Raw genomic sequence first — 27,030 nt, forward strand, 5'->3', positions numbered from 1 at the left:
ATCTGCAATCCCAATGTGCTGGTAAAGCCCTGCTAAGACCCTAATGTTTTAGGGTGTTTTTGCAGTGCCTCAGTGTGATAGGGCAAGGCGTTTTTACAGCGCTTTCAATTCATTTCAATGGAGAGGGGCGTCTTTGGAGCAATTTTTTCAGCGCCCAAAAGCTGCTCCAAAGATGCTGCTTGCAGGACTTTTCTCAACGCCCCACCAGTGCAATGCCTCAGTGTGAAAGGGTAAGGCGTTTTTACAGCGCTTTCAATTCATTTCAATGGGGAGGGGCATTTTTGGAGTGCTTTTTTCAGCGCCCAAAAGCTGCTCCAAAGATGCTGCTTGCAGGACTCAGTGTGAAAGGGTCCATTGAGATGCATGGAGAGCGTTTTATGAGCATTTTAATAGCGCTATTTTTAACGCTAAAACGCTGTAAAAATGTTTCAGTGTGAAACACGACCGAGTTTCTCAGCAAAAAACAGCAAGAAACTTGCTAGGAGATATTTTTTTGCAGAGGAAACCGGTCGTGTGTACATTTTCGTCGAGGAAACTGTCGAGAAACTCGACGAGCCAAAAAGAGAGCATGTTCTCTATTTCCTTGACGGGAATGGAGAAAATTGGTTTGTCTAGTTTCTCGACGGCTTCACAAGGAACTCGACGAGCAAAACGATGTGTTTCGGCCGTCGAGTTTCTCGGTCGTGTGTACGAGGCCTCAGGGTTTGTACAGATGGATGTTTAACAGATAGGTGTACATTTATCAAACATTGATCATTTATCTAATTTCAGTTCTCAGCAGTTCTCAGAGAAAAATGTTCTCCTCTGGCACTCTGTTTATGAAGCGGAGAACATTTGTTCTCAGAAGGAAATAAGAGGAGAAGTTTTTCCTCTGAGAACACCTGAGATCTGAGTAGAAGAGGGAGGGCTGCCTGTGATCTTTTGAGACACCTGTGTGATTACAGAGCAGCTGAGTATTAAAAGTGAACCCAAAGTTAGAAAGAGCGTGTTATTACATGAAAATATTAAGCGCTTTTTTTAACTCACAGTTTTTTTTACACACATTTTGGCACACTCTTTAAATGTGTGTTTTGGCCCTTTTTAATTGTTAATTTTGGCATTATTTATGCGCATTTTGTATTTTTTTTAACATGCCGTATTTTTTTTACACGCATCTGGCTGGGGTCTTTTTTTATTGTGCATTTTGGCACTTTTTTAAACACACATTTTGGCCCTTTAGAGCACATTGACATTTTTTTAACGTGCATTTTGATTTGCTTTTTATGCATATTTTGGCAAATAGCACATTTGCTGGCCACTTTTTGGATTCCATTAACAATTAATGGCATTAAAGCATATCATGCATGTGTTTCTGGCATGCACACCAAAACGCAGGTAACAAATGAGTCAAAATGAATGTTAAAAAAGCACCAAAATGAACATAAAAAAGTTCTTAAATGCAATTTAAAAAACAAGCCAAAATGTTTGTTGAAAAAAGCAGCAAAAATTGCATCAAAAACCATACCAAAATGCACATAAAAAAGGCCCAAAAAGCCAAATTGAAATATTTTTTGGGCATGGAGCATTGTGCATTTTTTCAATGCACATTTGGGCAAGTTGGTAGTGTATTTGTCAAATGACAAAATGTATAGCAAAATGCATGTCTGATAACTGCATTAACAATTTGGGTGCCATTAACAATGAATGGCACCCAAAAACTCATTGCGCATTTTGACTGAATTTTACAGCAATTTGGAATTGTGGCAAGAATTGCGCAATTCTGCCAACAATTCTGCATTGCTCAGATGTGAATGGGTCCCAAAAGAAAATACATTATAACTATACTGTGTATGTGTGTGTTTGTACTGTGTTTGTATATATAGATATGAAACACATATATACGCACATAAACATGTATAGTTACTATTTATATCAATCTTTAACCACTTAAGGACCGCCTCCTGCAGATATACGTCGGCAGAATGGCACGGCTGGGCACAAGCACGTACCTGTACATCCTCTTTAAGTGCCCAGCCGTGGGTCGCAGGCGGGCACCCGGGACCCGGTCCGAAGCTCCCTGAACGCGGCCATGGGACCAGTGGACCCGATCGCCGCTGGAGTCCCGCGATCGGTCCCCAGAGCTGAAGAACGAGGAGAGCTGTGTGTAAACACATCTTCTCCGTTCTTCACTGTGGCGCTGACATTGATCGTGTGTTCCCTAATATAGGGAAACACGATCAATGACATCACATGTCCAGCCCCGCCCCTCTATAGTTAGAAACACAGATGAGGTCACACTTAACCCCTTAAGCGTCCCCTAGTGGTTAACTCCCAAACTGCAATTGTCATTTTCACAGTAAACAATGCATTTGTAATGCATTGTTTGCTGTGAAAATGACAATGGTCCCAAAAATGTGTCAAAATTGTCCGATGTGTCCACTATATTGTCGCAGTGACGAAAAAAACACTGATCGCCGCCATTACTAGTAAAACATTTTTTTATAAAAATGAAATAAAACTATCCCCTATTTTGTAAACGCTATAAATTTTGCGCAAACCAATCGATAAATGCTTATGGCGATTTTTTTTACCAAAAATAGGTAGAAGAATACGTATCGGCCTAAACTGAGGGAAAAATAAATGTTTATATATTTTTGGGGATATTTATTATAGCAAAAAGTAAAAAATATTGAATTTTTTTCAAAATTGTCGCTCTATTTTTGTTTATAGCGCAAAAAATAAAAACCGCAGAGGTGATCAAATACCACCAAAAGAAAGCTCTATTTGTGGGAAAAAAAGGAAGCCAATTTTGTTTGGGAGCCACGTCGCACGACCGCGCAATTGTCAGTTAAAGCGACGCAGTGCTGAATCGCAAAAACTGGCCGGGTCCTTTACCTGCCTAAAGGTCCGGGTCTTAAGTGGTTAAGCTTGCTGATATTAGGAAAAAAAAAGAAGCCTTCTTCCTCACATCACAGCAGCTTCTCACCCATATTCTCTGCCTCTGAGCTGGAGAATCGTGTGATAAGAAGTGAAAAACATGTTCTCCACTCCTCATCTCAGCTTCATAAACTGGTAAACCTGAAAGATCAGCCGTGATCATCAGGATCTCGGCTCTTCTCTGTTTGATAAACATACACCATAATCACAAAAATCCCACTGCTATTCTTTCCAAGATATCTACTTTGTGCTCCCATTCAGCAGGTAGCATACACAGGGCAGCCAATACACCTGTTGCAACAGCATCAAGTCGTGAATTATGTTTTTAAAGTGACAATGCAGAGTTAAGCAAAGCACTCATGTGCATTGTAAAATATTACAAGTTTACGTGCACTTTAAAGTGATTTTTTTCCTGTTAGATTTACAACATATTCGTTTCAGTTGACTTGATGCAAGTCCAACACTAGCCAAAACATTGCAATTCAATTTAGATTGAATTTAGAGTGAGAAAGAGTTAGAACCTAGGTAGGATTTTTTTTCTTGCTATCTTTGTTCCTATTGGCATAGATGGAAACCTCTCAAATGGGGATACAGACAAAAACAAAAATACATTTCTGTTGATTGAAGAGGGCTTAGATCTGCTTCTGCTGTCTGTACATTTCTCTCTCTGGTGACAGCCCAATCCGCCTTTTCTTTGTTAGCCCGTCACAGGGATAGAAGAGAAAATCTCCTATTGGGGTTACAGAAAGCTAGAAAAACCTAGCATAAATTGTAACTTTCCATATTCCATCCAAAACTAGTTGTGAAAAATGACTAAGATTTAAAGTGATAAAGGAGATATCAACATGCAGCAATTATTATTATTATTATTATTATTATTATTATTATTATTATTATACAGGATGTATACAGCGCCAACAGTTTACACAGTGCTTTAGAATATAAAAAGGAGACAGTACAGTTACAATAAAATACAAGAAGGTTAAGAGGGCTCTGCTTAGATTTAGCAACCCTTAAATAGGATATCCCTGATATAAAAGTATTATAAAATGCCAAATTAGGTTAAAATAAAAAATACTGCAAACACTGAATATAAAATATATTTTTAACCCACGGAAAAAAAAGAATGACATTTTGTAAAAGTTAAGTGATGTTAAGCAGGGTTATGAGTAGAGTCTGAGCCACATTAGTAGTTTAAACTATATCTAAACTCCCAAAACAAAAATGTAATATAATGCAGCTTACTAATCCTTAGATGTGATGGCCACATTCGTGTGTTTTTTTTAACATTTTCATTATGTAAAGAAAATACCTGCTGATCTGATGCAGGGTCCTTTTCACTCCCTATGAGCTGTATAGAAAACATAAACATAATTTTATTTCCAAACGTGTAAAAGCACCCATTGCAGAGAATGGGGGGTAGTTTTTAGGCGCTATTTACAGTGCTAAAATGCCTGAAAACTGCCTCAGTATGAAAGGGGTCTAAAATAGATATCATACTGTAGGCCCAAGCTTCAATGAAAAGTCAGGAAAATATTTAATTGGAAAAAAAATACTTAAAAATAGTATACAGTGCTTGAAATGTTCCACTTTTTGTCTTGTTACAACCAAAAACGTAAATGTATTTTATTGGGATTTTATGTGATAGACCAACACAAAGTGGCACACAATTGTGAAGTAGAAGAAAAATGATAAACGGTTTTCCAAATTGTTTACAAACATAACAAAAGTGTGGGGTGCGTTTTATTTAGCCCCCTTTACTCTAAAACCCCTAGTGGAACCAATTGTCTTCAGAAGTCACCTAATTAGTAAATATAGTCCATATGTGTATAATTTAATCTCAGTATAAATACAGCTGTTCTGTGAAGCCCTCAACAATGTGTTAGAGAGCCTTAGTAAACAATCATGAAGGCCAAGGAACACACCAGATAGGTCAGGAATAAAGTTGTGGAGAAGGTTAAAGAAGGGTTAGGTTATACAAAAAATATATCCCAAACTTTGAACATCTCAAGGAGCACTGTTAAATCCATCATCTTAAAATGGAAAGAGTATAGCACAACTGCAAACCTACCAAGACATAGCCTTCCACCTAAACTGATTGGCAAGGAGAGCATTAACTAGAGAAGCAGCTAAGAGGCCCATGGTAACTCTGGAGGAGCTGCAGAGATTCACAGCTCAGGTGGGAGAATCTGTCCACAGGACAACTATTAGTTGTGCACTCCACAAATCTGGCCATTATGGAAGAGTGGCAAGAAGAAAGCTATTGTTGAAAGAAAGCCATAAGAGGCCCCATTTGCAATTTGCGAGAAGCCTTGTGGGGGGCACAGCAAACGGGAAGAAGGTGTTCTAGTCAGATGAGATCAAAATTGAACTTTTTGGCCTAAAAACAAAACGTGTGATGGAAAACGTAACACTGCACATCACCCTGAACACACCATCCCCACCGTAAAACATGGTGTGGCAGCATCATGTTGTGGGGATGCTTTTCTTCAGCAGGGACTGGGAAGCTGGTCGGAGTTGATGGAAAGATGGATGGAGCCAAAAACAGGGCAATCTTAGAAGATAACATGTTAGAGTCTGAAAAAGACTTGAGACTGGGGTTTACCTTCCAGCAGGACAATGGCCCTAAATATACAGCCAAAGTTACAATGGAATGGTTTAAATGAAAGCATATTCATGTGTTTGAATGGCCCAGTCAAATTCCAGACCCAAATACAATTGGGAATCTGTAGCAAGACTTGAAAATTGCTGTTTACATATGCTCCCCATCCAATCTGACAGAGCTTGAGTTATTTTGCAAAGACGAATGGGCAAAAATTTTACTCTCTAGAAGTGAAAAGCTGGTAGAGACATATCCAAAAAAACTTGCAGTTGTAATTGCAGTGAAAGGTGGTTCTACAAAATATTGGGCTGAATACAAATGCATGCCACACTTTTCACATATTTATTAGCAAGCAATTTTGAAAAACATTCACAATTATGTGCCACTTTGTGTTGGTCTATCACATAAATTCCTAATAAAATACATTTACGTTTTTGGTTGTAACATGACACAATGTGGGAAATGTCAAGAAGTATGAATACTTTTTCAAGGCAATGTACATACTTGGTTATATACATGTGCAAATTTAATAATGTGCCCAAAATGTATTGCGGTATTGCGGTACAGCATATTCTAAAAGGGACCAGGTCCTTGTTGAGCTATGAAACTACAAGATAATTACTTTAATAAAATGTATTTTTGTTTGTTTTACAGAACGTTTTTGTAGATAAACCAGCAATTCCTGAATATAAGGTTTCAGATGCAAAAAAAACAAAGTTTGTCATTTTACATTTTAGTACCTTCAAAGCAGCCTGGGACTGGCTAATATTATTAGCAACGTTTTATGTTGCTGTTACTGTACCTTACAATGTATCCTTTGTGGACAATGATGACCTGTCATCAACAAGAAGCACAACTGTTAGTGATATTTCCGTGGAAATCCTTTTTATTATAGGTAAGATTGCTGCTGTTTGGTCATCTGTTTTCTAACACTATTTTTTGTGTATAAATAATGTGATATGTAAATTGAAATTTTCCCTGTAGTATAAAAATTTGTTTCCAACATTCCTAAACTTAGATCATGCACTCTAAATCCAGTATTCCAATATGCATTTAGCACTTAAAAACATTTAAAGGAGAAGTAGGACCAAAGATCTTTGGCCCTACTTCTCCTGGAGATCACAGGAGTGCACTCCTGTAACATGTATTCACCCTGCTGTTGGCTGATGTCACTCAGCCAGTCCAGACTCTGGAGAGATCCCCACTTTAATGTCAAGATCCACCCAAATGCCTGAACCAACAGCTGGCTCAGCCTCTCAGCGCGCCCATGAGAGCCTGAGCCTGCCACTCTCACCCCTCAACAATCCAGTGCTCCAGTAAACGCTGGAGGGGAAGAGCACGGAGCCAGTGAATTATAGTCACCAGCTCTCTGCTGACTGAAGATTGAGAATGCATCAGACGTTGCAGCCTACATCAATAAGTGTGGAGGAGAGTTTGAGGCTCTGTCAACTTTGTATTAATATCTTCTTCCCCATTGGAGTGAATCACCCTAATTTCCTGTTGTGTCACCAGAACCCCATAACAGCGATCTTGCCTTATATGATAGAGATACTTTAAAGCATATTTAAAAACAAAAAATCAATATATTGGAGATTACCAGTCTTCAGATGGGGTAGGTGCATTACTTTTTGGGTTTTTACTTTTATTTTTACATGCTGATTCTGCAAATAAAACATTTCCTGTCCTACTTATTTTCCATTTTTATATTGAAGGACTCATAGTAGTCATACAGGCTGCACATCAAATAGATAGAAAAAAAACACAGAGTACAGGAAAAAGAAGAAAAAAAAAGTTAAAAAAACAAAAACAAATAAGTAGCCTAGGTCATCCATACTAAATTGAACAACTCACAATGGCTTCCTCCCTCCCTCCTTTAGTATCACATTAAGGCCATGCAGTATTTTAGATGCAAAAAGGATTAGGTGTTAGCGTCTAGAGTAGACAGGTCTGAATATGACATCATGGGGGAGTCTAGCCAGAGATTGTAACGTTTTTGGAACCTTAACAGAGCTAAACAAAACATATCAACAAACAGCATGTACGTCCCCTTTAAGAACCCAGCCATGGGTCGCAAGCGCGCCGCCGGAGGCGCGCTCCCGAGCTGGTCCGAAGCTCCGTGACCGCGTCCACGGGACCCGCAGGCCCCGATCGCCGCTGGCGTTCTGCGATCCAGTCACAGGAGCTGAAGAATGGGGAGAGGTGAGTGTAAACAAACCTTCCCCGTTTTTCTCTGTGGCTGTGTCAGTGATCGTCTGTTCCCTGTCATAGGGAACGACAATCAGTGACGTCACATGTCCAGCCACGCCCCCTACAGTAAGAAACACACATGAGGTCACACTTAACCCCTACAGTGCCCCCCTAGTTAACCCCTTCACTGCCTTTGTCATTTTCACAATGACAGTAACAGTGCATTTTTATAGCACTTTTCGCTGTGAAAATGACAATGGTCCCAAAAATGTGTCAAAAGTGTCCGATGTGTCTGCCATAATGTCGCAGTCACTACAAAAATCACTGATCGCCGCCATAAGTAGCAAAAAAAAATTAATAATAAAAACACCATAAAACTATCCCCTATTTTGTAAATGCTATAACTTTGCGCAAACCAATCAATAAGCGCTTATTGTGATTTTTTCGACCAAAAATATGTAGAAGAATACGTATCGGCCTAAACTGAGGAAAAAAGTTTTTTTATATATTTTTTGGGGATATTTATTGTAGCAAAAATTAAAAAATATTGCATTTTTGTTAAATTGTCACTCTATTTTTGTTTATAGCGCAAAAACTAAAAACCGCAGAGGTGATCAAATACCACCAAAAAAAAGCTCTATGTGTGGGAAAAAAAGGACACCAATTTTGTTTGGGAGCCACGTCGCACGACCGCACAATTGTCAGTTATAGCAACGCAGTGCCGAATCGCAAAAATAGGCCGGGTCCTTAACCTGCATAATGGTCCGGGTCTTAACCAGTTAGGTTAGGTCACACACCTGGCAGTTCTCTGTGACTTCCATGTATGTCCATTTATGTGTTTTACATAGTTGTCTAACACAAGCTAAGTTTTAGGTCATGGTGGGTTTGGTGCATGGGTTTAGCACATCCCTGCAGGTTCTAATGTATCAATGTTTTCCAAGTAAGACCAATCTTATGGTATAAGTACACATCAGGTTGCCTTCCATTTTGTTGAGTTTTGCCTTCCTGGCCTAATAAAATATCAAATGAAACATGATACATTCATGTGTCATTTAAGTCATTTAAGACACCCTGGTGTTCTGGGACCAGGGAATTGCAAATTCATTTCTAGAGCAGTATAAGATGAAGAAGACTGAAATATGAGGACAGGATCAAAAGATGTGATATAAAGTGGCTAGAGACAAACAGGTCTAACCTTGCTCATCTCCATTACACGTTGAATGAATAGGACCAGTAGTTCACACAAGAAATTAGTTGTGGTATTTGTGAATTAGGGTGCGTGTTTTATTTTCAGTTCACTTGAAGTGACAAGGACACTGCATTTTTGGAAGGTCAATAGGTATATTCTATACTTGTTGAAAAATACTTTTTTCTAAATAAAATCAAAACAATTCATGTTCATGTTTTCAGCTAGAATTGTTATATTCCAATGGGTACAGTGCTATATTCTGTATAAGCAGGGCTTTTTTTCAGGGGGAACTTGAGGGAACTCAGTTCCACCACCTCTGGCTCAGACCCTTTGGTGCCTGCTCACCACAATCACTTGTAAACACAGAAGTCTGGTTTCTGTGTTTACAAGTGACAGCTCTGCACTCTGTGTGTAACCCCCTGAACTCTACACTCTGTATGTAGTGCAATCCTGGTATTTAATGCCCCTTTAGGACCCTTCTACTGTTTGTGAAATTTGAATGGGGTCGTGGTTGAGTTCCTGCACCTATTTTCTGAGAAAAAAAGCTCTGTGTATAAGTATTCAAAAGCACTCCCTCTATACACTAAACTACAGTGTAGTGAACACATCTCAAACAAAGAATATTAAAGGAATTAAAGATAACCTGTAAATGAGGGCTTCATTCTGCATACACCCAATTTTGATCAAAACCCTCGGTGAAAAGTAAAAAAAACTTTTATAAGAATTGTTGTGACAAAAAAACGTATTGAGGCGGAGCTAAACAGGGTGAACACACCATGCAGGAGCCCCGGGGAACTCACATTAAGTGCAACAAGCTGTGGTTATACTTACTGAAAAGTAATGAACACTGCCGGCAGTGATCAAATGAAAAAAATAAGGAAATCTGACAGGCTATTTGTACTGAATAAGTTTGATCATTCAATTGGTCTACGACTACGCCGGCATAAATATGCACCAAGGCATGTGAATCCGGGCCATACTGTGTATATATACAGTTGTGCTCATAAGTTTACATACCCTGGCAAAATGTATGATTTCTTGGCCATTTTTCAGAGAATATGAATAACACAAAAACTTTTCTTTCATGGTTAGTGTTTGGCTAACGCCATTTATTATCAATCAACTGTGTTTACTCTTTTTAAATCATAATGACAACAGAAACTACCGAAATGACCCTGATCAAAAGTTTACATACCCCAGTTATTAATACTGTGTATTGCTCCTTTTAACATCAATGACAGCTTGAAGTCTTTTGTGGTATTTGTGGATGAGGCTCTTTATCTTCTCAGATGGTAAAGCTACCCATTCCTCTTGGCAAAAAGCCTCCAGTTCCTGTAAATTCTTGGGCTGTCTTGCATTAAATGCATGTTTGAGATCTCCCCAGAGTGGCTAAATGATATTGAGGTCAGGAGACTGAGATGGCCACTCCAGAACCTTTACTTTATTCTGCTGTAGCCAGTGACAGGTCGACTTGGCTTTGTGTTTTGGACCATTGTCATGTTGGAATGTAAACGTATGTCCCATACGCAGCTTCATGGCTAATGAATGCAAATGTTCCTCCAGTATTATTTTATAACATACTGCATTCATCTTGCCATCAATTTTAACCAAATTTCCTGTGCCTTTGTAGCTCACATATCCCCAAAACATCAGCAATCCACCTCCGTGTTTCACAGTAGTAATGGTGTACCTTTCATCATAGGCCTTGTTGGCTCAATTTTGGTCTTATCACTCCAAATGACTTTGTGCCAGAAGGTTTGAGGCTTGATTCTGTGTTGTTTGGCATATTGTAAGTCGGATACTTTGTGGCATTTGCGTAGTAATGACTTTCATTCTGAAGACTCGACCATGCACCCCATCTTTCTTCAAGTGCCTTCTTATTGTGCATCTTGAAACAGCCACACCACATGTTTTTTGTGGGTTTTTCTTTGCATCCTCAAAATGTCCCTGGCAATTGTGGCTGAAATTTTAGTTGGTCTACCTGACCACGGTTTGGTTTCAAAAGAACCCCTCATTTTTCACTTCTTGATTAGAGTTTGAACACTGATGATTGGCATTCTCAATTCCTTGGATATCTTTTTATATCCCTTTCCTGTTTTATACAGTTCAACTACCTTTTTCCCCGCAGATCTGACAATTCTTATGCTTTCCCCATGACTCAGAATCCAGAAACGTCAGTGCAGCACTGGATGAAAGATGCAAGGGTCTGTGAGGAGTCCAGAGAACTTGTTGTCCTTTTATATACACACACACTAATTACAAGCAAACAGATCACAGGTGAGGATGGTTACCTTTATTAGCCATTCAAACCCCTTTGTATCAACTTGTGTGCATGTTATCAGACCAAAATCACCAGGGCATGTAAACTTTTGATCAGGGTTATTTGGGTAGTTTCTGCTGTGTTTGTGATTTAAAAAGAGTAAACACAGCTGATTGGGTATGTAAACTTATGAGCACAACTGTGTATATATATATATATATATATATATATATATATATATATATATATATATATATATATATATATATATCAAATTTAATGTTTTTCAGTTCAATCCCTTGTCTGCAAAATGTCACAATAAGTGATGCTTCCCTGTTGGAACAGGAGTCAAAATATAGCACACAGGAGCTACATTATTTTTTACTTTTTTGCTATAACAAGTATCCAAACAAAAAAAAAAATAAAAAAAAAAATTCTTCAGCAGTTTAAGCCTATGTATTCTTCTACATATTTTTGGTTGAAAAAAATCACAATAAGCGTATATTAAAATTATAGCGTCTACAAAATAGGGGATATATTTATGGAATTCATTTTTAATTTTTTTACTAGCAATGGCGACGATCTGCGATTTTTAGTAGGACTGCGACATTGCGGCAGACAGATCAGACACTTTTGACACTTTTTTGGCAACAGTGACATTTATACAGCGAACAGTGCTAAAACTTACCACTGATTACTGTTCCCTAGGGAGGTGTTTCTAACTGTGGGGGGAGTGGACTGACTGGAGGAGGAGAGAGATTGCTGTTCCTGATCACTATGAACAGTAGATCTCTCTCTCTTCCCCAGAAAGGGGATCTGTTTTTTACATTGATAGATATCCGTTCTGGCTCTCTGTGGAGTGATCATGGGTGGCCAGTGGACATCGCGGCTGCCAGCCATGCTCATCAGGTCCAGCGATACGGGTGCACACAAATGCTTCCTATTGCTCCTAAAAAGACTGACGTACAGCTATGGCAATTTGTGCAGCCATGGCAACCTGCCATTTTTCTTTTGTAAATTTTAGTGCTCTTAAAACAAACAAAAAACACTGCTCCATGCCAAAAGGAATTTTTCTATATTTTTTTTGTTGCACTGGTATATGTTCCCCTGTCCCTCCCCCCCTGGTATTTTTTACAACCATTTACATATGTAGCACTACCCCCAAAAGAGCTGCTGGTTTGTTTTGCAAGGCATGTTTCCTCGCTGTCCAGGGTATCAGATGAGAGTTGAGAAAAAGTTCAATGTCCACAATTTAGACTTCTTTTTCTTTGCTTTATTTGCCCAACTTGGTAAAAGGATAAAAGTAGTAGTTGAAGAGGTGGAAGGGTAATAGAGAATATGTTCAGGTGTATAAATTTGTTCGGAAACACTCCTGCTTCCAGCAAGGCAGCTTTCGTCGCCAGTCTAGCCAGAGCAGGTATTGTGCACCTGGATAGGCCTCTCTCACTAACCTAGCAGCCAGGATGTCACACGAAATCTTGGTAAATTCTCTGCCACAGACCTTCCCAAAGATGGAGACACATTCGGTCCAAAATCCTTTCAGCACAGGATTAAGCACCCGGATCTCTCCCGAATAACTTCTTGTGAACTTTAGAACTGACAGGCGACCATCATTCAGCCTTTCAGTAATGGTGCGTCCTTTGATGAAGTTCAAGGCCTCTCCTGAGATACCAGCCTCTTGCTCGATGCTCTCCAAGACAGGTTCTTTATCGGGTGGCTTCCTCCCTCGGGACAGACATCTCAGGACCACTCTGCAAGCTTAGACCCTGTCTGACTACCGGGCCTACTTAGTAGATCACAACCAGGACCAATGTGGTCCTGGAGCCAGGAACACTTGAACACGCACCTCGGCCAGGAGGGACACACACGGGGGTGGTGGGATGACAGACCCAGGATCGACGACGACCCCAGACTAGTGACGTCTGTCTCTTAAGTACTCCTCCCCAGCATGCACAGCGGGACGATCAACTGCCTCTGATTGGCTGCTGAAGGGGAACACCCAAAACACCTTGACCTGACTGCTGCCACCCTCAGCCTGGGGCAGTAACAGCACCCCAGACAACAATAGTGGTCACTCACAGTACAGCCATGGCTGGAAAAGAGGCCCAAATTTAGTGAAAAATAACACAGTCTGAGTCAACTAACTCTCAGACAACCCTCTAAATTTAAAGCAGCGCCGGCTAGAAAATAGCAGGCCGCTACACATATTATCCCCAAAAATTGCAATTTTTGATTTGACAGATTCAGCTCCCTTTGATTTCAAAGGGGTTTAATTCTGAACTGAACTTATTTGAAGTTCACCAAACCCTGCTCAAACTGAATCCAGGGCAATTCAGCTATAAATGATGATCAAGCCAAATACCGATTACCAGCAGAGAGAGCATGAACACTGTAAAGTGCTCATTATTGCAGTGAGAGATTTTACAGCAGGTTGGAGTTTCTTTCTAGTCATTCAGCACTTTTTCTTTATCATGCTGAGGTTAAAAAGATAACAATAAGTCTTTATGCTGAGCAGCACAGATCTCTTATTGCTGTGTTTCTTAGATTTGGATTTTCCCTTGTCTCAGGCCCCCTAATGAGGAGATAGGGTTTACAATTCACTAGTTAATTCCAATCAAAACCTAGTACATCCAATGAAGTAATTATGACACAACATGTAATATAAACCTATATGGCAACAATTTAGAATTTATCTCCCAATGTGGCCATCCCTCCTCGTTCTATAGAAATGTTATATAGATTGGATTTTTTATCTGATGTCATTCCTCAATAATTTGTATAGGATAGGATTATCAGAATGTTGGATAGCACTGTGCTTGTGCTATGTTAAACTATATGCATATACAAATATATTCAACTATTAGAATACTGTGTGTATTTGATCATTTATAATGTTCTGTAAAATAACGATATTATTTACAACTTATATTTTAGTACACCTTCACACAAATAAAGCCATAAATAAAATAGATGAAATGACACAGCCTATTTTCCAAGAAAGTAATCCAGTTAGATATATAGTGCAATATAAGTGTTACATAGAAGCTATTTCCTTTTTTGTGGACACAAATATTGCTTTTCTGGGTGAGGCACAGCATCAAGGTCACAAAACCTTTTCTGTCCTAATCTACAAACCCATCTCCCTTTGTTATTGGAACGAAAGGAAAATACCATATAGTACAGCAACATTTCTAAGACAAGTTAAAATGTAATAGATCACACACAATTTAAAATATAGTTCAATTATAAAATAGTTCAAAGCAACATAGCACATATTTACTTCAAAGACCAATATTCAGGTTTTTTTCATCATATATATCTAATACCTACATACTGATTTAACCATTTGCCGACTGCCGCACGCACTTATACGTTGACAGAATGTCACTCCTAGGCAAAAGGACGTACCTGTACGTCCCCTTTAAAAAAAGCGGCATTGTGAAGGCACGCACGCCACCGGCGATGCCCGTGCGACAAAGGCCGGAGAGCACGCCGTGAGCCCAACCGCGGGTCCTGTGGACTCGATCACCATGGGGATATCCGCGATCGTCTCACGGCGAGGAAGAACGGGGAGCAGCTGATGTAACAAGCATCTCCTGGCTCTGTCTAGTGACAATGACTGTAATCACATCTTCCTGTAATCGGAAGCAGTGATCACTGTCTTGTCACACACAGCCCATCCCCCCTACAGTAAGAAGCACTCCCTAGGGCACACTTAACCCCTACAGCGCAACCTAGGTGTTAGTCCCCTTCACTGCCAGTGTCATTTTCACAGTGATCAGTACATTTTTATAGCACTGTTCGCTGTAAAAATGACAATGGTCTCGAAAAAAATTCAAAAGTGTCCGATGTGTCCGCCCTAATGTCGCAGTCACAATAAAAATCGCTGATCATCACAATTACTAGTAAAACAAAATTATTAATAAAAATGCCATAAAACAATCCCCTATTTTGTAGACGCTATAACTTTTGCGCAAACCGATCAATAAACGTTTTTTTCCATTTTTTTTTTTTAACAAAAATATGTAGAAGAATACGTATTGGTCTAAACTGAGGGAAAAAAATGTTTTTTTTTATATTTTTGGGGGATATTTATTATAGCAAAAAGTAAAAATAGATTATACAATGTTATTTCCATGTGTGGAAGGAAAGAAAATCACATGATTCCCCCATATGTAAAGTCAGTGTTGCTGGGGGAATCCCTCTCACAGGGATTTTGTATCCGGCTGAGGGGGCAGGAGTGATGGCATGGGGAGCCTTTGTGGCTGTCAGAACACAATGACCACTGCTTGCTGTTATAGTCACCAGCAGTGATTACATGAAAAAAATCTGACAGGCTGACTGTACTAAAGTCGATAAATCAATTAACTTCGGTACAACAAGTCTGCCCATAGATGGATCAAATCTGGCCTGTCCCTTCTGAACCGACAGCGAATAGGAGGCATCTAAGGCCAGATTTAGTGTCTGAGATTCATGCTAGTCACAAGAATGTTTTAAATTTTCTTACTGCAGAGCCTCTCAAATTTTGGTAGCAATTTTATCACTTGGTAATAAATAGCTTGCTAGCTAGCTTTCAGCTATTTAAACAAATATATGTATATTGAAAAAGTATTCATACACCTTGAAATTTTCCAACGATTTTTCATGTTAAAACCAAAAACATAAATGTATTTTATTGGGATTTTATGTGATAGATCAACACAAAGTGGTACATAATTGTGAATGGAAAGAAAATGATAAATGATTTTCATAATTTTTTTACAAATAAATATGTGAAAAGTAACCCCCTTTTTGCTGCAATTATAGCTGTAAGTCTTTTTGGGTATGTCTCTACTGGCTATGCACATCTAGAGAGTTAAAAAAAATTGCCTTTCCTCTTTGCAAAATATCTCAAGCTCTGTCAGATTGGATGGAGAGCATCTGTGAACAGCAATTTTCAAGTCTTGCCACAGATTCTCAATTGGATTTAGGTCTGGACCGGGCCACTCTAAAACATGAATACGCTTTGATCTAAACCATTCCATTGTAGCTCTGGTTGTGTGTTTAGGATCATTGTCCTGCTGGAAGGTGAACCTCCACCCCAGTCTCAAGTCTTTTGCAAACTCTAACAGGTTTTCGTCTAAGATTGCCCTGTATTTGGCTCCATTCATCTTCCCATCAACTCTGACCAGCTTCTCTGTCCCTGCTGAGAAAAAGAATCCCCTTAACATGATGATGACACAACCATGTTTTATGGTGGGAATGGTGTGTTCAGGTTGATATGCAGTGTTAGTTTTCTGCCACACATAGTGTTTTGCTTTTAGGCCAAAAAGTTTAATTTTGGTCTCATCTGACCAGAGCACTTTTTCCACATGTTTGCTGGGTCCCCCACATGGCTTCTCGCAAACTGCAAATGGGACTTCTTATGGCTTTTTGTTAACTATGGCTTTCTTTTTGCCACTCTTCCATAAAGGCCATATTTATGGAATGCATGACTAATACCTGTGCGGTGGACAGATTTTCCCACCAGCTGTCGATCTCTGCAGCCCCTCCAGAGCTTCCATGGGCCTTTTGGCTGCTTCTCTGATGAATGCTCCTCTTGCCTGGCCTGTCAGTTTAGGTGGTTGGCCATATCTTGGTGTGTTTTCAGTTGTACCTCTTTCCATTTTTGGATGATGGCTTGAATAGTGCTCCGTGAGATTTTCAAAGCTTGGGATATTTTTTATAACCTAACCCAACTTTAAACTTCTCCACAACTTTATCCGCAAACTGTCTGGACTGTTCCTTGGCCTTCATGATGTTGTTTGTTCACTACGGTTCCCTAACAAACCTGTGAGGGCTTCACAGAACAGTTTTATTTTTACTGAGATTAAATTATACACCGGTGGACTATATTTACTAATAAGGTGACTTCTAAAAGCAATGGGTTCCACTAGATTTTAGCTAGGGGTATCAGAGTAAAGGGGCTGAATGCAAATGCACCCCACACTTTTTAGATATTTATTTGTAAAAAAAATGGAAAACCATTTATCATTTTCCTTCCACTTCACAATTATGTGTCACTTTGTTTTGGTCTATCACATATAATCCCAATAAAATACATGTTTTTGGTTGTAACATGACAAAATGTGGAAAATTTCAAGGAGTATGAATACGTTTTCAATGCACTGTGTGTGTATATATATATATATGTATATATATATATATATATATATATATATTTATATATATATATATATATATATTCCAAAAGTTAGGGTGGCACTTACAGGACTTGAAAGGCGAACACACAGTGCCAAAATTTTGTTTTGATGTTTTGACAGAGCACAAGATTATCTTCCACAGGACAACAGTGAAGTGAAACAAAACATCATATACCATATATCATATAAACCCACCCATCAAGGCTATATACTGTATGTTGTTTTGTTTTCATCAATATATCAAAATAAAGCTTCATCACTGTTTGTTCATCCTTCAAGCTGCATGTGTTCTGCCTTATCGTTTGGACTGCTGTCATCAATGTGCAAACAATAAGTTGCACCTTTTCTTTTTGTTTGATACCTGAACTCACTGATGACAGCTCCCAATTTAGCTTACAATACAAACAGTGAAATAGGTATTTACTCAGCTGCAATTGTCTGAGTCATATGAAAAACTAGTTATTGTTGTTACACATAGAAAAATAATTTCATAACAATTTGTTTCAAAACATGTAAAGTGACAGGCTGAAAATAATTTAAAACATTGTGAAGACATAAAGGAAAACAAATAATAAAAAAAGAAAAAGAAAAAATAATTTGTAATACAAAAATTAAGGTTTACATTTTGAAAAAGAAAAGCCTTCCTACGTCTTTAATTTAAACACCCCAGTATGTCTGAATCTATTTGAAATTCACAGTAGTTACTGGACTTTGGAATTCTGGGAGATTATAGGGCTGATATTCCTACAGTGCTTGTTAGTTAGTTAGGGCCATATTCACGTAGAATCGCGGCGGCGTAACGTATCCTAGATACGTTACACCGCCGCAATTTTACATCGCAAGTGCCTGATTCACCAAGCACTTGCGATGAAAACTACGCCGGCGGCCTCCGGCGCAAGTCGTGCCAATTTAAATGGGCGTGTGCCATTTAAATTAGGCGCGCTCCCGCGCCGGACCTACTCCGCATGCTCCGTTTCTTAACTCCCGCCGTGCTTTGCGCGCCGTGACATTTTTTTTTGAACAGCGACACGCGTAGCGTACTTCCGTATTCCCGGACGGCTTACGCAAACGACGTTAAATTTTGAATTTCGACGCGGGAGCGACGGCCATACTTTAGACAGCAATACGCTTGCTGACTAAAGTTAGGGCACCAAAAAAACGACTAACTTTGCGACGGGAAACTAGACTAGCGGCGACGTAGCGAACGCGAAAATCCATCGTGGATCTGCCGTAACTCCTAATTTTCATACCCGACGCTGGTTTACGACGCGAACTCCCCCCAGCGGCGGCCGTGGTACTGCATCCTAAGATCCGACAGTGTAAAACAATTACACCTGTCGGATCTTAGGGATATCTATGCGTAACTGATTCTATGAATCAGTCGCATAGATAGAAACAGAGATACGACGGCGTATCAGGAGAAACGCCGTCGTATCTCATTTGTGAATCTGGCCCTTAGTTGGTTAGTTAGTTAGCTAGTTAGTAAGTTAGGGCCAGATTCACAAAAGAGATACGACAGCGTATCTCCTGATACGCCGTCATATCTCTGTGATCCGCCCGTCCTAACTATGCGGCTGATTCATAGAATCAGTTACGCATAGCTAGCCCTAAGATCCGACAGGTGTAATTGACTTACACTGTCGGATCTTAAGGATGCAATTCCAAGCCGGCTGCTAGGTGGCGAGGCCATTGCGGTCGGCGTAGAATATGCAAATGACTAGTTACGGCGATCAACGAACGTCCGCGTTACCCGTCGCTCTAACTTTACGTTGTTTCCGTCGAGATACGCATCGTAAAATTAGGGCTGAGCCCTAGTTGTTCTAAGCCATGTTAAGTATGGCCGTCGTTCCCGCTTCGAAATTAAAAAAATCACGTTGTTTGCGTAAGTCGTCCGTGAATGGCGCTGGACGCCATTTACGTTAATGTCTAAACAAATGACGTCTGTGCGACGTCATTTAGCGCAATGCACGTCGGGTAATTTTCCTGACGGAGCATGCGCAGTATGTTCGGCGCGGGAACGCGCCTAATTTAAATGGTGCCCGCCCCATTTGAATTAGGCGGCCTTGCGCCGATCGGATTTATGTTACACCGCCGCAAGCTTACAGGTAAGAGCTTTGTGAATCAGGCACTTACGCTGTAAACCTGCGGCGGTGTAACGTAAATGGGATACGTTACGCTGCCGTGGAGCAACGTAAATGTATCAGAATCTGGCCCTTAGTTAGTTAGTTAATATATAGTTACATAGGTAGTCAGGTTGAAAAAAGACACACGTCCATTTAATTCAAACAATAAAAGAGAAAAAAAATATATACTATCCCATATACCCAATCATATACCCACAGTTGATCCAGAGGAAAGCCTCGTACACATGCATGGTTTCCTCTGCAAGAAAACTGCAGAAATTTCTTGCCGAGTAAACCGTGCGTGTGTACGAGGCTTTGAGGTTTCTCGTAGAGAAAACTGCCCAGAATCTAGACGAGAAAAATTGAGAACCTGCTCTCTATTTTCTCGTTGTGATTCTTGGCAGTGTTTTCCTGATGAGAAACCCAAGCATCTGTATACTTACCTGCCTCCATGGAAACCCATGCATGCTCGAATTGACTTTGACGCATGCGCGGTAGCTTCGAAGGCATAGGTAGGGTGAAGCAAGATGGCGGCGACGGCGTCGAATGCGACAAGCGCATGCTCATCGTAGTTGATGACGTCACCGCGTTCGTGCCATTCAAAAGAACAGCGGTTCTTTTGAATCATACGTCTGTACATTCAGCCGGCAAGAAAATCTTGCCAGGAATCTCGTCAGGAAAAACGTTTTTTCCCTGACGAGAATCCCGGCCGTGTGTACAGGGCTGAATGCGAAAAATCAGCAAAGCATTATCTAATTTGCTACAGCAGGGGAAAACAATATTTCCTGATCCCCAAGAGGCAATCTGATATTCCCTGTATCAGCTTTACCTATACATGTTAGTACTCAGTTATAAAGTGCACTTAATTATGAAGTAGTAGATTTGCAAAAACATAATATAAAATATCAGTGGAAAAGGATACCATTTTCTATTTTATTACACAATTTTAAAAATAAAGAATATTATCAATATATCAACTGACATCTATAAATATCAGCTATACTCAAATCAGATTTATTTGTTAATGTGTTTTCCTGAAAAGATTATTTCAATACATATTTATCTTTTGCTGTAATGTTCTTACGTATAGTTAACATAATTTAGGTATGTAGTTAAAAAAAGTTTAAGAAGAATGCTTTTAAAGAGTTTAAAGAGACACAGTCACCTTGTCCATGGTTCTTTTACTCCCATATATTTATCCTCAACTGTGCTCCCTCATAGGTCCTTGCTTTACCGGAAGTTCCAGGTATTCTTGTTTGCTTCATGAACCAAAAGAGCTCTAAGGGAGCTCTAAGTAAGGTGAGTATTAGGGGGATTCCCATTGCACAGACAGTATTACTTTCCCCCCCGTATGAACAAGATGATAGTGTCTCTTTAAAGATAAAATGTCCTGGAGATAGACAAACAATAGTATATTAAAATGCAAAATAAGCTTAATAACAATATATATATATATGGGCCCAGATTCTCAAAGGAGAGACGACGGCCTAGAAATATGTAAATCAGCTAGATACGCAAATTCACGAACGTAAGCCCGGCCGACGCAGTACAGATACGCCGTTTACGTTAGGCTTTTCCCGGCGTAAAGTTACCCCTGATATATGAGGCGTACATGCGGCGTACCAATGTTAAGTATGGACGTCGTTCCCGCGGCGAATTTTGAAAAGTTTACGTCGTTTGCATAAGTCGTTCGCGAATAGGGCTGGGCGTCATTTACGTTCACGTCGAAAGCATTGGCTTCTTGCAGGTTAATTCGGAGCATGCGCACTGGGATAATTTCACGGACGGCGCATGCGCCGTTCGTAAATAGCATCATTTACGTGGGGTCACATAAAATTAACATAACACACGCCCACATCTACCACATTTGAATTAGGCGGGCTTACGCCGGCCTATTTACGCTACGCCGCCGCAACTTTCGTTTGAGAATATGGCACTTGCCTGTAAAAGTTGCGGAGGCGTAACGTAAATAGTATACGTTACGCCCGCACAAAGATACGCCGCTGTACGTGAATCTGGGCAATAGTATAGCCTGTAAAAAGAGCAGTGCATGTTCCTCATTTTAACCACTTAAGGGGGTTGTAAACCCTTGTGTTTTTTCACCTTAATGCATTAAGGTGAAAAAACTTCTGACAGTGACTGGCCCCCCTAGCCCCCCGATTTACTCACCTGACCCCCTTTGATCCTTCGGTGGAGATGTACTGTATCTCTCTGCCTGGGGTTTTCGACTCTTGATTGGATAGATTAATAGCAGCACAGCCAGTGGCTCCCACTACTGTCAATCAAATCCAATGACGTGGGGCGCCAGGGGGAGGGGCCGAGTCCTACATTCGGCATCTTTAGACGCCGAAATGCTGGACTCAGGAGTGCGCCCGCAAGGTAACCCCCCGGATGAACGCCTCTCCTAGGGCAGGAAAGAGCTAATAGCACCGCCTGGTTACCCCAGAAGAGGAGGATCGGGCCACTCTGTGAAAAATGAACTGCACAGTGGTGGTGACATGTTTGTTATTTAAAAAAAACACAAAGCTTTAAAATCACTTTAAGGACAGAGCCTCGCTTTGAGATTTGGTCTTTACTGGTTTAAAACAGATTTTTTTGCTAGAAAATTACTTTGATCCCAAAACATTATATATATGTTTTTTCTAACACCCTAGAGAATAAAATGGTGGCCATTGCAATACTTTATGTCACACCGTATTTGAGCTGTAGTCTTATGCTGCGTTCACACAACCGTTTTTCACGATGAGAAAAATGCTATTTTTTAAATTGGTCGTGAAAAACGTGTATGCTCCAAAGCAATTTTCTCAATGAGAAAAATGCCTGTTAAAAATTTAGAACCTGCTCTATTTTTTCTCGTTGTTTTTCACGTCGTTCTTTTTCACGTTGTGAAAAATGGTTGTGTGTACGCTTTAACGTGGGGGAAAAAGACGTGCATGCTCAGAAGCAAGTTATAAGATATGAGCGTTCTGGTAAAACTAGCGTTTGTAATGGAGATAGCACACGCTGTAATAGACTGAAAAGCACGTAGACTGAAAAGCGCGAATCGTCTCTCACCAAACTTTTACTATCACGCGGTAACACTAAATCAGCAAAAGCAGCCCAAAGGGTGGCGCCATTCGAATGAAACTTCCCCTTTATAGTCCCATCATACGTGTTGTTGTACGTGTTGTACGTCACCACGCTTTGCTCGAGCATTTTTTTCACGAACGTGTGTATGCAAGGCAGGCTTGAGAGGAATCACCTTGAGAAAAACTTATTTTTTTTCCATGACATGAATATGCTAGAATTATTGCTCTAACAATCGCAGCGATACCTCACATGTGTGGTTTGAACACTGATTACATATGCGGGCGCTACTCACGTATGCGTTCGCTTCTGATCGCGAGCTTGTCGAAATGGGGCACGTTAAAAAAAAATGTTCTTATTTATTTTACTTTTTATTTTATTTTTTATTTATTTATTTATTAAAATTCTTAAAAGTACAAAATGGTACAAAACGCAGTCAGTTACCCGTAGGCCTCGATGCTCCGAGAACAACAATACAGCAACAACCAAAAAAACACACACAGGCAGCGGAACATATCAACATTTTAAATGGTTAGCAGATCAAAGAACTATAAAAACCTATGTAATTCCATAGGCTTGACTGAAAAGCTCCATTTTTAGAAGCTTCCTGAACTTAAAAAGATCATTCTCAAGCCTTAATTTTAGAGGCAGGGAGTTCCAAAACTGTGCTCCCTGGACCGCACTCGTCCTCCCTCCGCATTATTTTTTATACTGTTCTTAAAAAAAATCACTTTTATTCCTATTATAAGGAAAGTAAACATCCCTTGTAATAGAAAAAAAAAAGCATGACAGGACCTCTTAAATATGAGATCTTGGGTCAAAAAGACCTCAGATCTCACATTTACACAAAAATGCAATAAAAAAAATGTAATTTGAAAAAATAATAATAAAAAATGTCCCTTTAAGAGCTGTGGGCGGAAGTGATGTTTTGACATCGCTTCCGCCCTGCAATGGTATGGAGTTGCGTGGGGGCCATTTTTTCCATTACTCAGCTCCATACCACAGAGGAAGAAGGCCGCCATCGCCTCCGGCTCTGGTAAGCAGCGGAGGGCACCGGAGCGTGGCGGGAGGGGGGCCCCTTCTCCCGCCATTGATAAAAGTGATGTTGCAGAAAATACGCCGCAGAGACCACTTTTATCTGAAAGCCGACCGCCCGCTCTTGAAGAGGATACTGGGGTAATGGTAGCTAGCTGCTGCCATTACAACGATATTCCTCTTCAAACAACCAATGTATAATGATGGTGGCGGTCGGCAAGTGGTTAATCCAGCCTAGTCCAGTCACATTATCCACCAGCTCCAGCTCTTCTTTGTCACAGAGCGGCTGCCTTGAGTGCTATAATCAGTGCAATGGGAGCTGGTGGCTGATGACATGGCTATGGAAATCAATTACTGTTGTTAAGTGATACAGGGGAGCCAAGGCAGCTAAATCATGTGACCAGACCAGACAGGATTAAAAAAAAGGTATTTACTACAGGCTATGTAGGATAGAATGAGTGGGTGGGAGGGACAATATTTGTAAGAATCATTGTTATTAGCCTTTACCAACTTTACTAACAAGTTCAGCCATTGATAAAAATGTATAGTTCATTTCACAAGCTTTGAAAAATGGTAGAGTTATAAAGTTATGAAGTGTTTTATATCAAGCCATAACTAAAAAGAAAACAAACAGCCATTGATATAATGGCAATATATTTTTGTTCAGTTTTCTGTCAAATTGTGTTTTATATTACATTTTTGATATTTATAGATATTGAAATTGTTTATTTTACAAATACTTTTACAGGATTGATCCATGACATTTTGTTTGAAAAGCATTTGGCTTTTCTAATAATAAAATGCCTTTATGCTTTCTAGCAAATGTTTTTTCTCCAAATTTTCTTAATTGAGAAAAAATAAAAAAGAACAAGACATACAGTAGTCCAGCAGAGCATTGGTATTAAACCAAAGGCTTGGTGAAATTATCTAACTGGGTAAAATAACCCTGGTTAACTGCAGGATATTAACATGGTAGATACATTTTTTTAAGAGGCTTCCAGAGGAGAAAACATAAAAGAGAATCCCACATGGGGTCGGGGTGAGCCCAAGGGGGAAGTCTGTGCCTAGCTAAGATAATCAGTGTAATAAGCAGTTAAGAAACCAAATAACAACGTAACCTAAAACAGCTAAGGGCTTATATTACAGTTCTAGGTGTCCTAGAAAATAAAAGTGGGTACACCAGTTCACAAAAGGTTCTGCTTAGTTGTCCATTGCAGATGACAAGATGGGATCAACCATTGAAATAGAGGCAGTAATTTGGTGAGGCCTTTCCAAAAAAACAGAAGGAGAACACCATGGCAGAAATATATCAATGTGGTAAGGTATATTCTGTGAATGCTTGCCATGTGGAGGTGAAGTGTTTGGTAGAGATGGAAGAAAGGTTGTCCATTTCAAGCATTTGTGGGTATAGGAGAGTCTTTAATTCATTTTTAACATCTGCTAATGTTGGCCTTGTTGATGATGTCTTTTTTTTTGAGAATGGCCTACAGGCTTCTAGTAGGCAGATAAGAGTCTCTGTTTGGGTTGAAGTGAACTGACCAGCTCTGGGGACATATCCAAACAGCATAGGGATAGGATCCTTGGAGATTTGGCAATTAGTGACTCTGTAGATAGGACACATTATCCCAAAAGACATAGATGTGTTGTCACAACCAGAGACCATACGTAAGAGAGGGCCTGGACATGTGCAAAGAGTTTTAACTCTAGTTAGATGTTGCTCTTTTTGCTATCAGAGGAGGATAGGGAAGCCTTCCTTCTGACTCATTCAGTCCTTGTTTCAGCATTGCAGCTGTGAGAAAGAGAATTCACAAAGCCTAGAACTTGCATAGAATGCAACTTTCTGGCTGTAAGTGTTGCATAGATTTTTAACATAGAAATTAAACAAATAAAACATAATAAAATAAATAATAACTGTAAACCTCCATTAGGTTTTGCAAGGTATTAATTTAGTTGTACAAATCCCTAAACATTTGTTTTAATGCTATTAACGCTACTATTTTACCATGTGGACACATGTATATAACTATATGAAAGTTTGATTAAATGCATGTATGAATCTTGAAGCACATTGTTTTTGTAATTATTGATATAAACTTATAGCACTGTATATTACATGTCTTCTTTCTTTGCCAAGCAGATATTATTTTAAATTTCCGAACAACCTATGTCAGCAAGTCTGGCCAAGTTGTATTTAAGGCAAGATCTATTTGTATCCACTATGTTACAACCTGGTTCGTCATTGATTTAATTGCTGCCCTTCCCTTTGATCTCCTTTATGCTTTTAATGTCACTGTGGTAAGTGCATTGTTCTGTATTTTTACTTGAATAAAAACCAATAAAAATAATGCAGATTCTCAATATACAGTAAATATATATATATATATATATATATATATATATATATATATATATATATATATATATATATATATATATATATATATATAAAACACACACACACACACACATATATATATATATATATATATATATATATATTCATATATATATATATAAAACACACACACACACATATATATATATATATATATATATATATATATATATATATATATATATATATATTCATATATATATATATATATATATATATATATATATATATATATATATATATATATATATATATATATATATATACATAATATAAAATGTAATTTAGTGAGTTATGCATATTATGAATATAAAAAATTATATTATATAACATATTTTTTTATTCCTCTCACTTAAAAAGCGTAATGTTATTCTGATCACAAATACATACAACGTCTATAAAATGTTTCTATCTCTTTTTTTAGATATATTTTAATTTGCACCAAATTCAATTCACTATCTCTTTTCCCTCTCACCATACCTTTAGATGCATATCCCATGCCTTTGTGTCTGTATCCTGTTACCCTAGGTGGCCTATGAATCAGCGACATTTTATACATGCAGGATTTAAAATTTGCTGCTTGTAGTCTACTCTGTACTTTGAATTCAGTTCTCTAAGCTTCTGAATCCCAAATACAAGATACAATACACATTATAAGACTGCAATATTTTATTGCTCACACTTCAAGCAGCATGTATTTTAATACGTTTTTTAAGAGCAATTTGACTTACAGATACAGATAAAGTGTAGAATTGACAGCTCTGTGTATCTGTTATTGTGAGATATTAAACATATTTCACATTGGAGACAGAAAAATACTTTACAGTCAATGTAAAAAAAAGTGTGTATTATTTAAAGTTGATGGAGAGACTTTGAACTATATATTTTATAATCTTACAATTTTATCAATATTTTAATTACTAATGTTAAATTGTTTATTGTATGACTTTTGACTGCACTTAAGTGCTTTAACTATGTTCCATACAGTTTTGTCCTTTTGGGGCTTTTCTGGCAACTTTCCTTTTTACCTTTAACTTAAAAATAATGTGCCTCCTTATACATTTACACGTTTTTA

General features: G+C 38.9%; 1 protein-coding gene across 1 annotated transcript in view; it reads left to right on the plus strand.

Moving 5' to 3' along the window:
* The window catches only part of KCNH8 (potassium voltage-gated channel subfamily H member 8), a 580,442-nt gene that overhangs the window by 376,399 nt on the left and 177,013 nt on the right, over window positions 1-27,030 (plus strand). The window contains 2 exon segments of the mRNA XM_040352973.1: window positions 6,173-6,413; window positions 25,698-25,855. Of these exon segments, the coding sequence (XP_040208907.1) occupies window positions 6,173-6,413; window positions 25,698-25,855 (399 nt within the window).

This window comes from Rana temporaria, chromosome 5, assembly GCF_905171775.1.
Source record: "Rana temporaria chromosome 5, aRanTem1.1, whole genome shotgun sequence".
Lineage (NCBI taxonomy): Eukaryota > Metazoa > Chordata > Amphibia > Anura > Ranidae > Rana > Rana temporaria.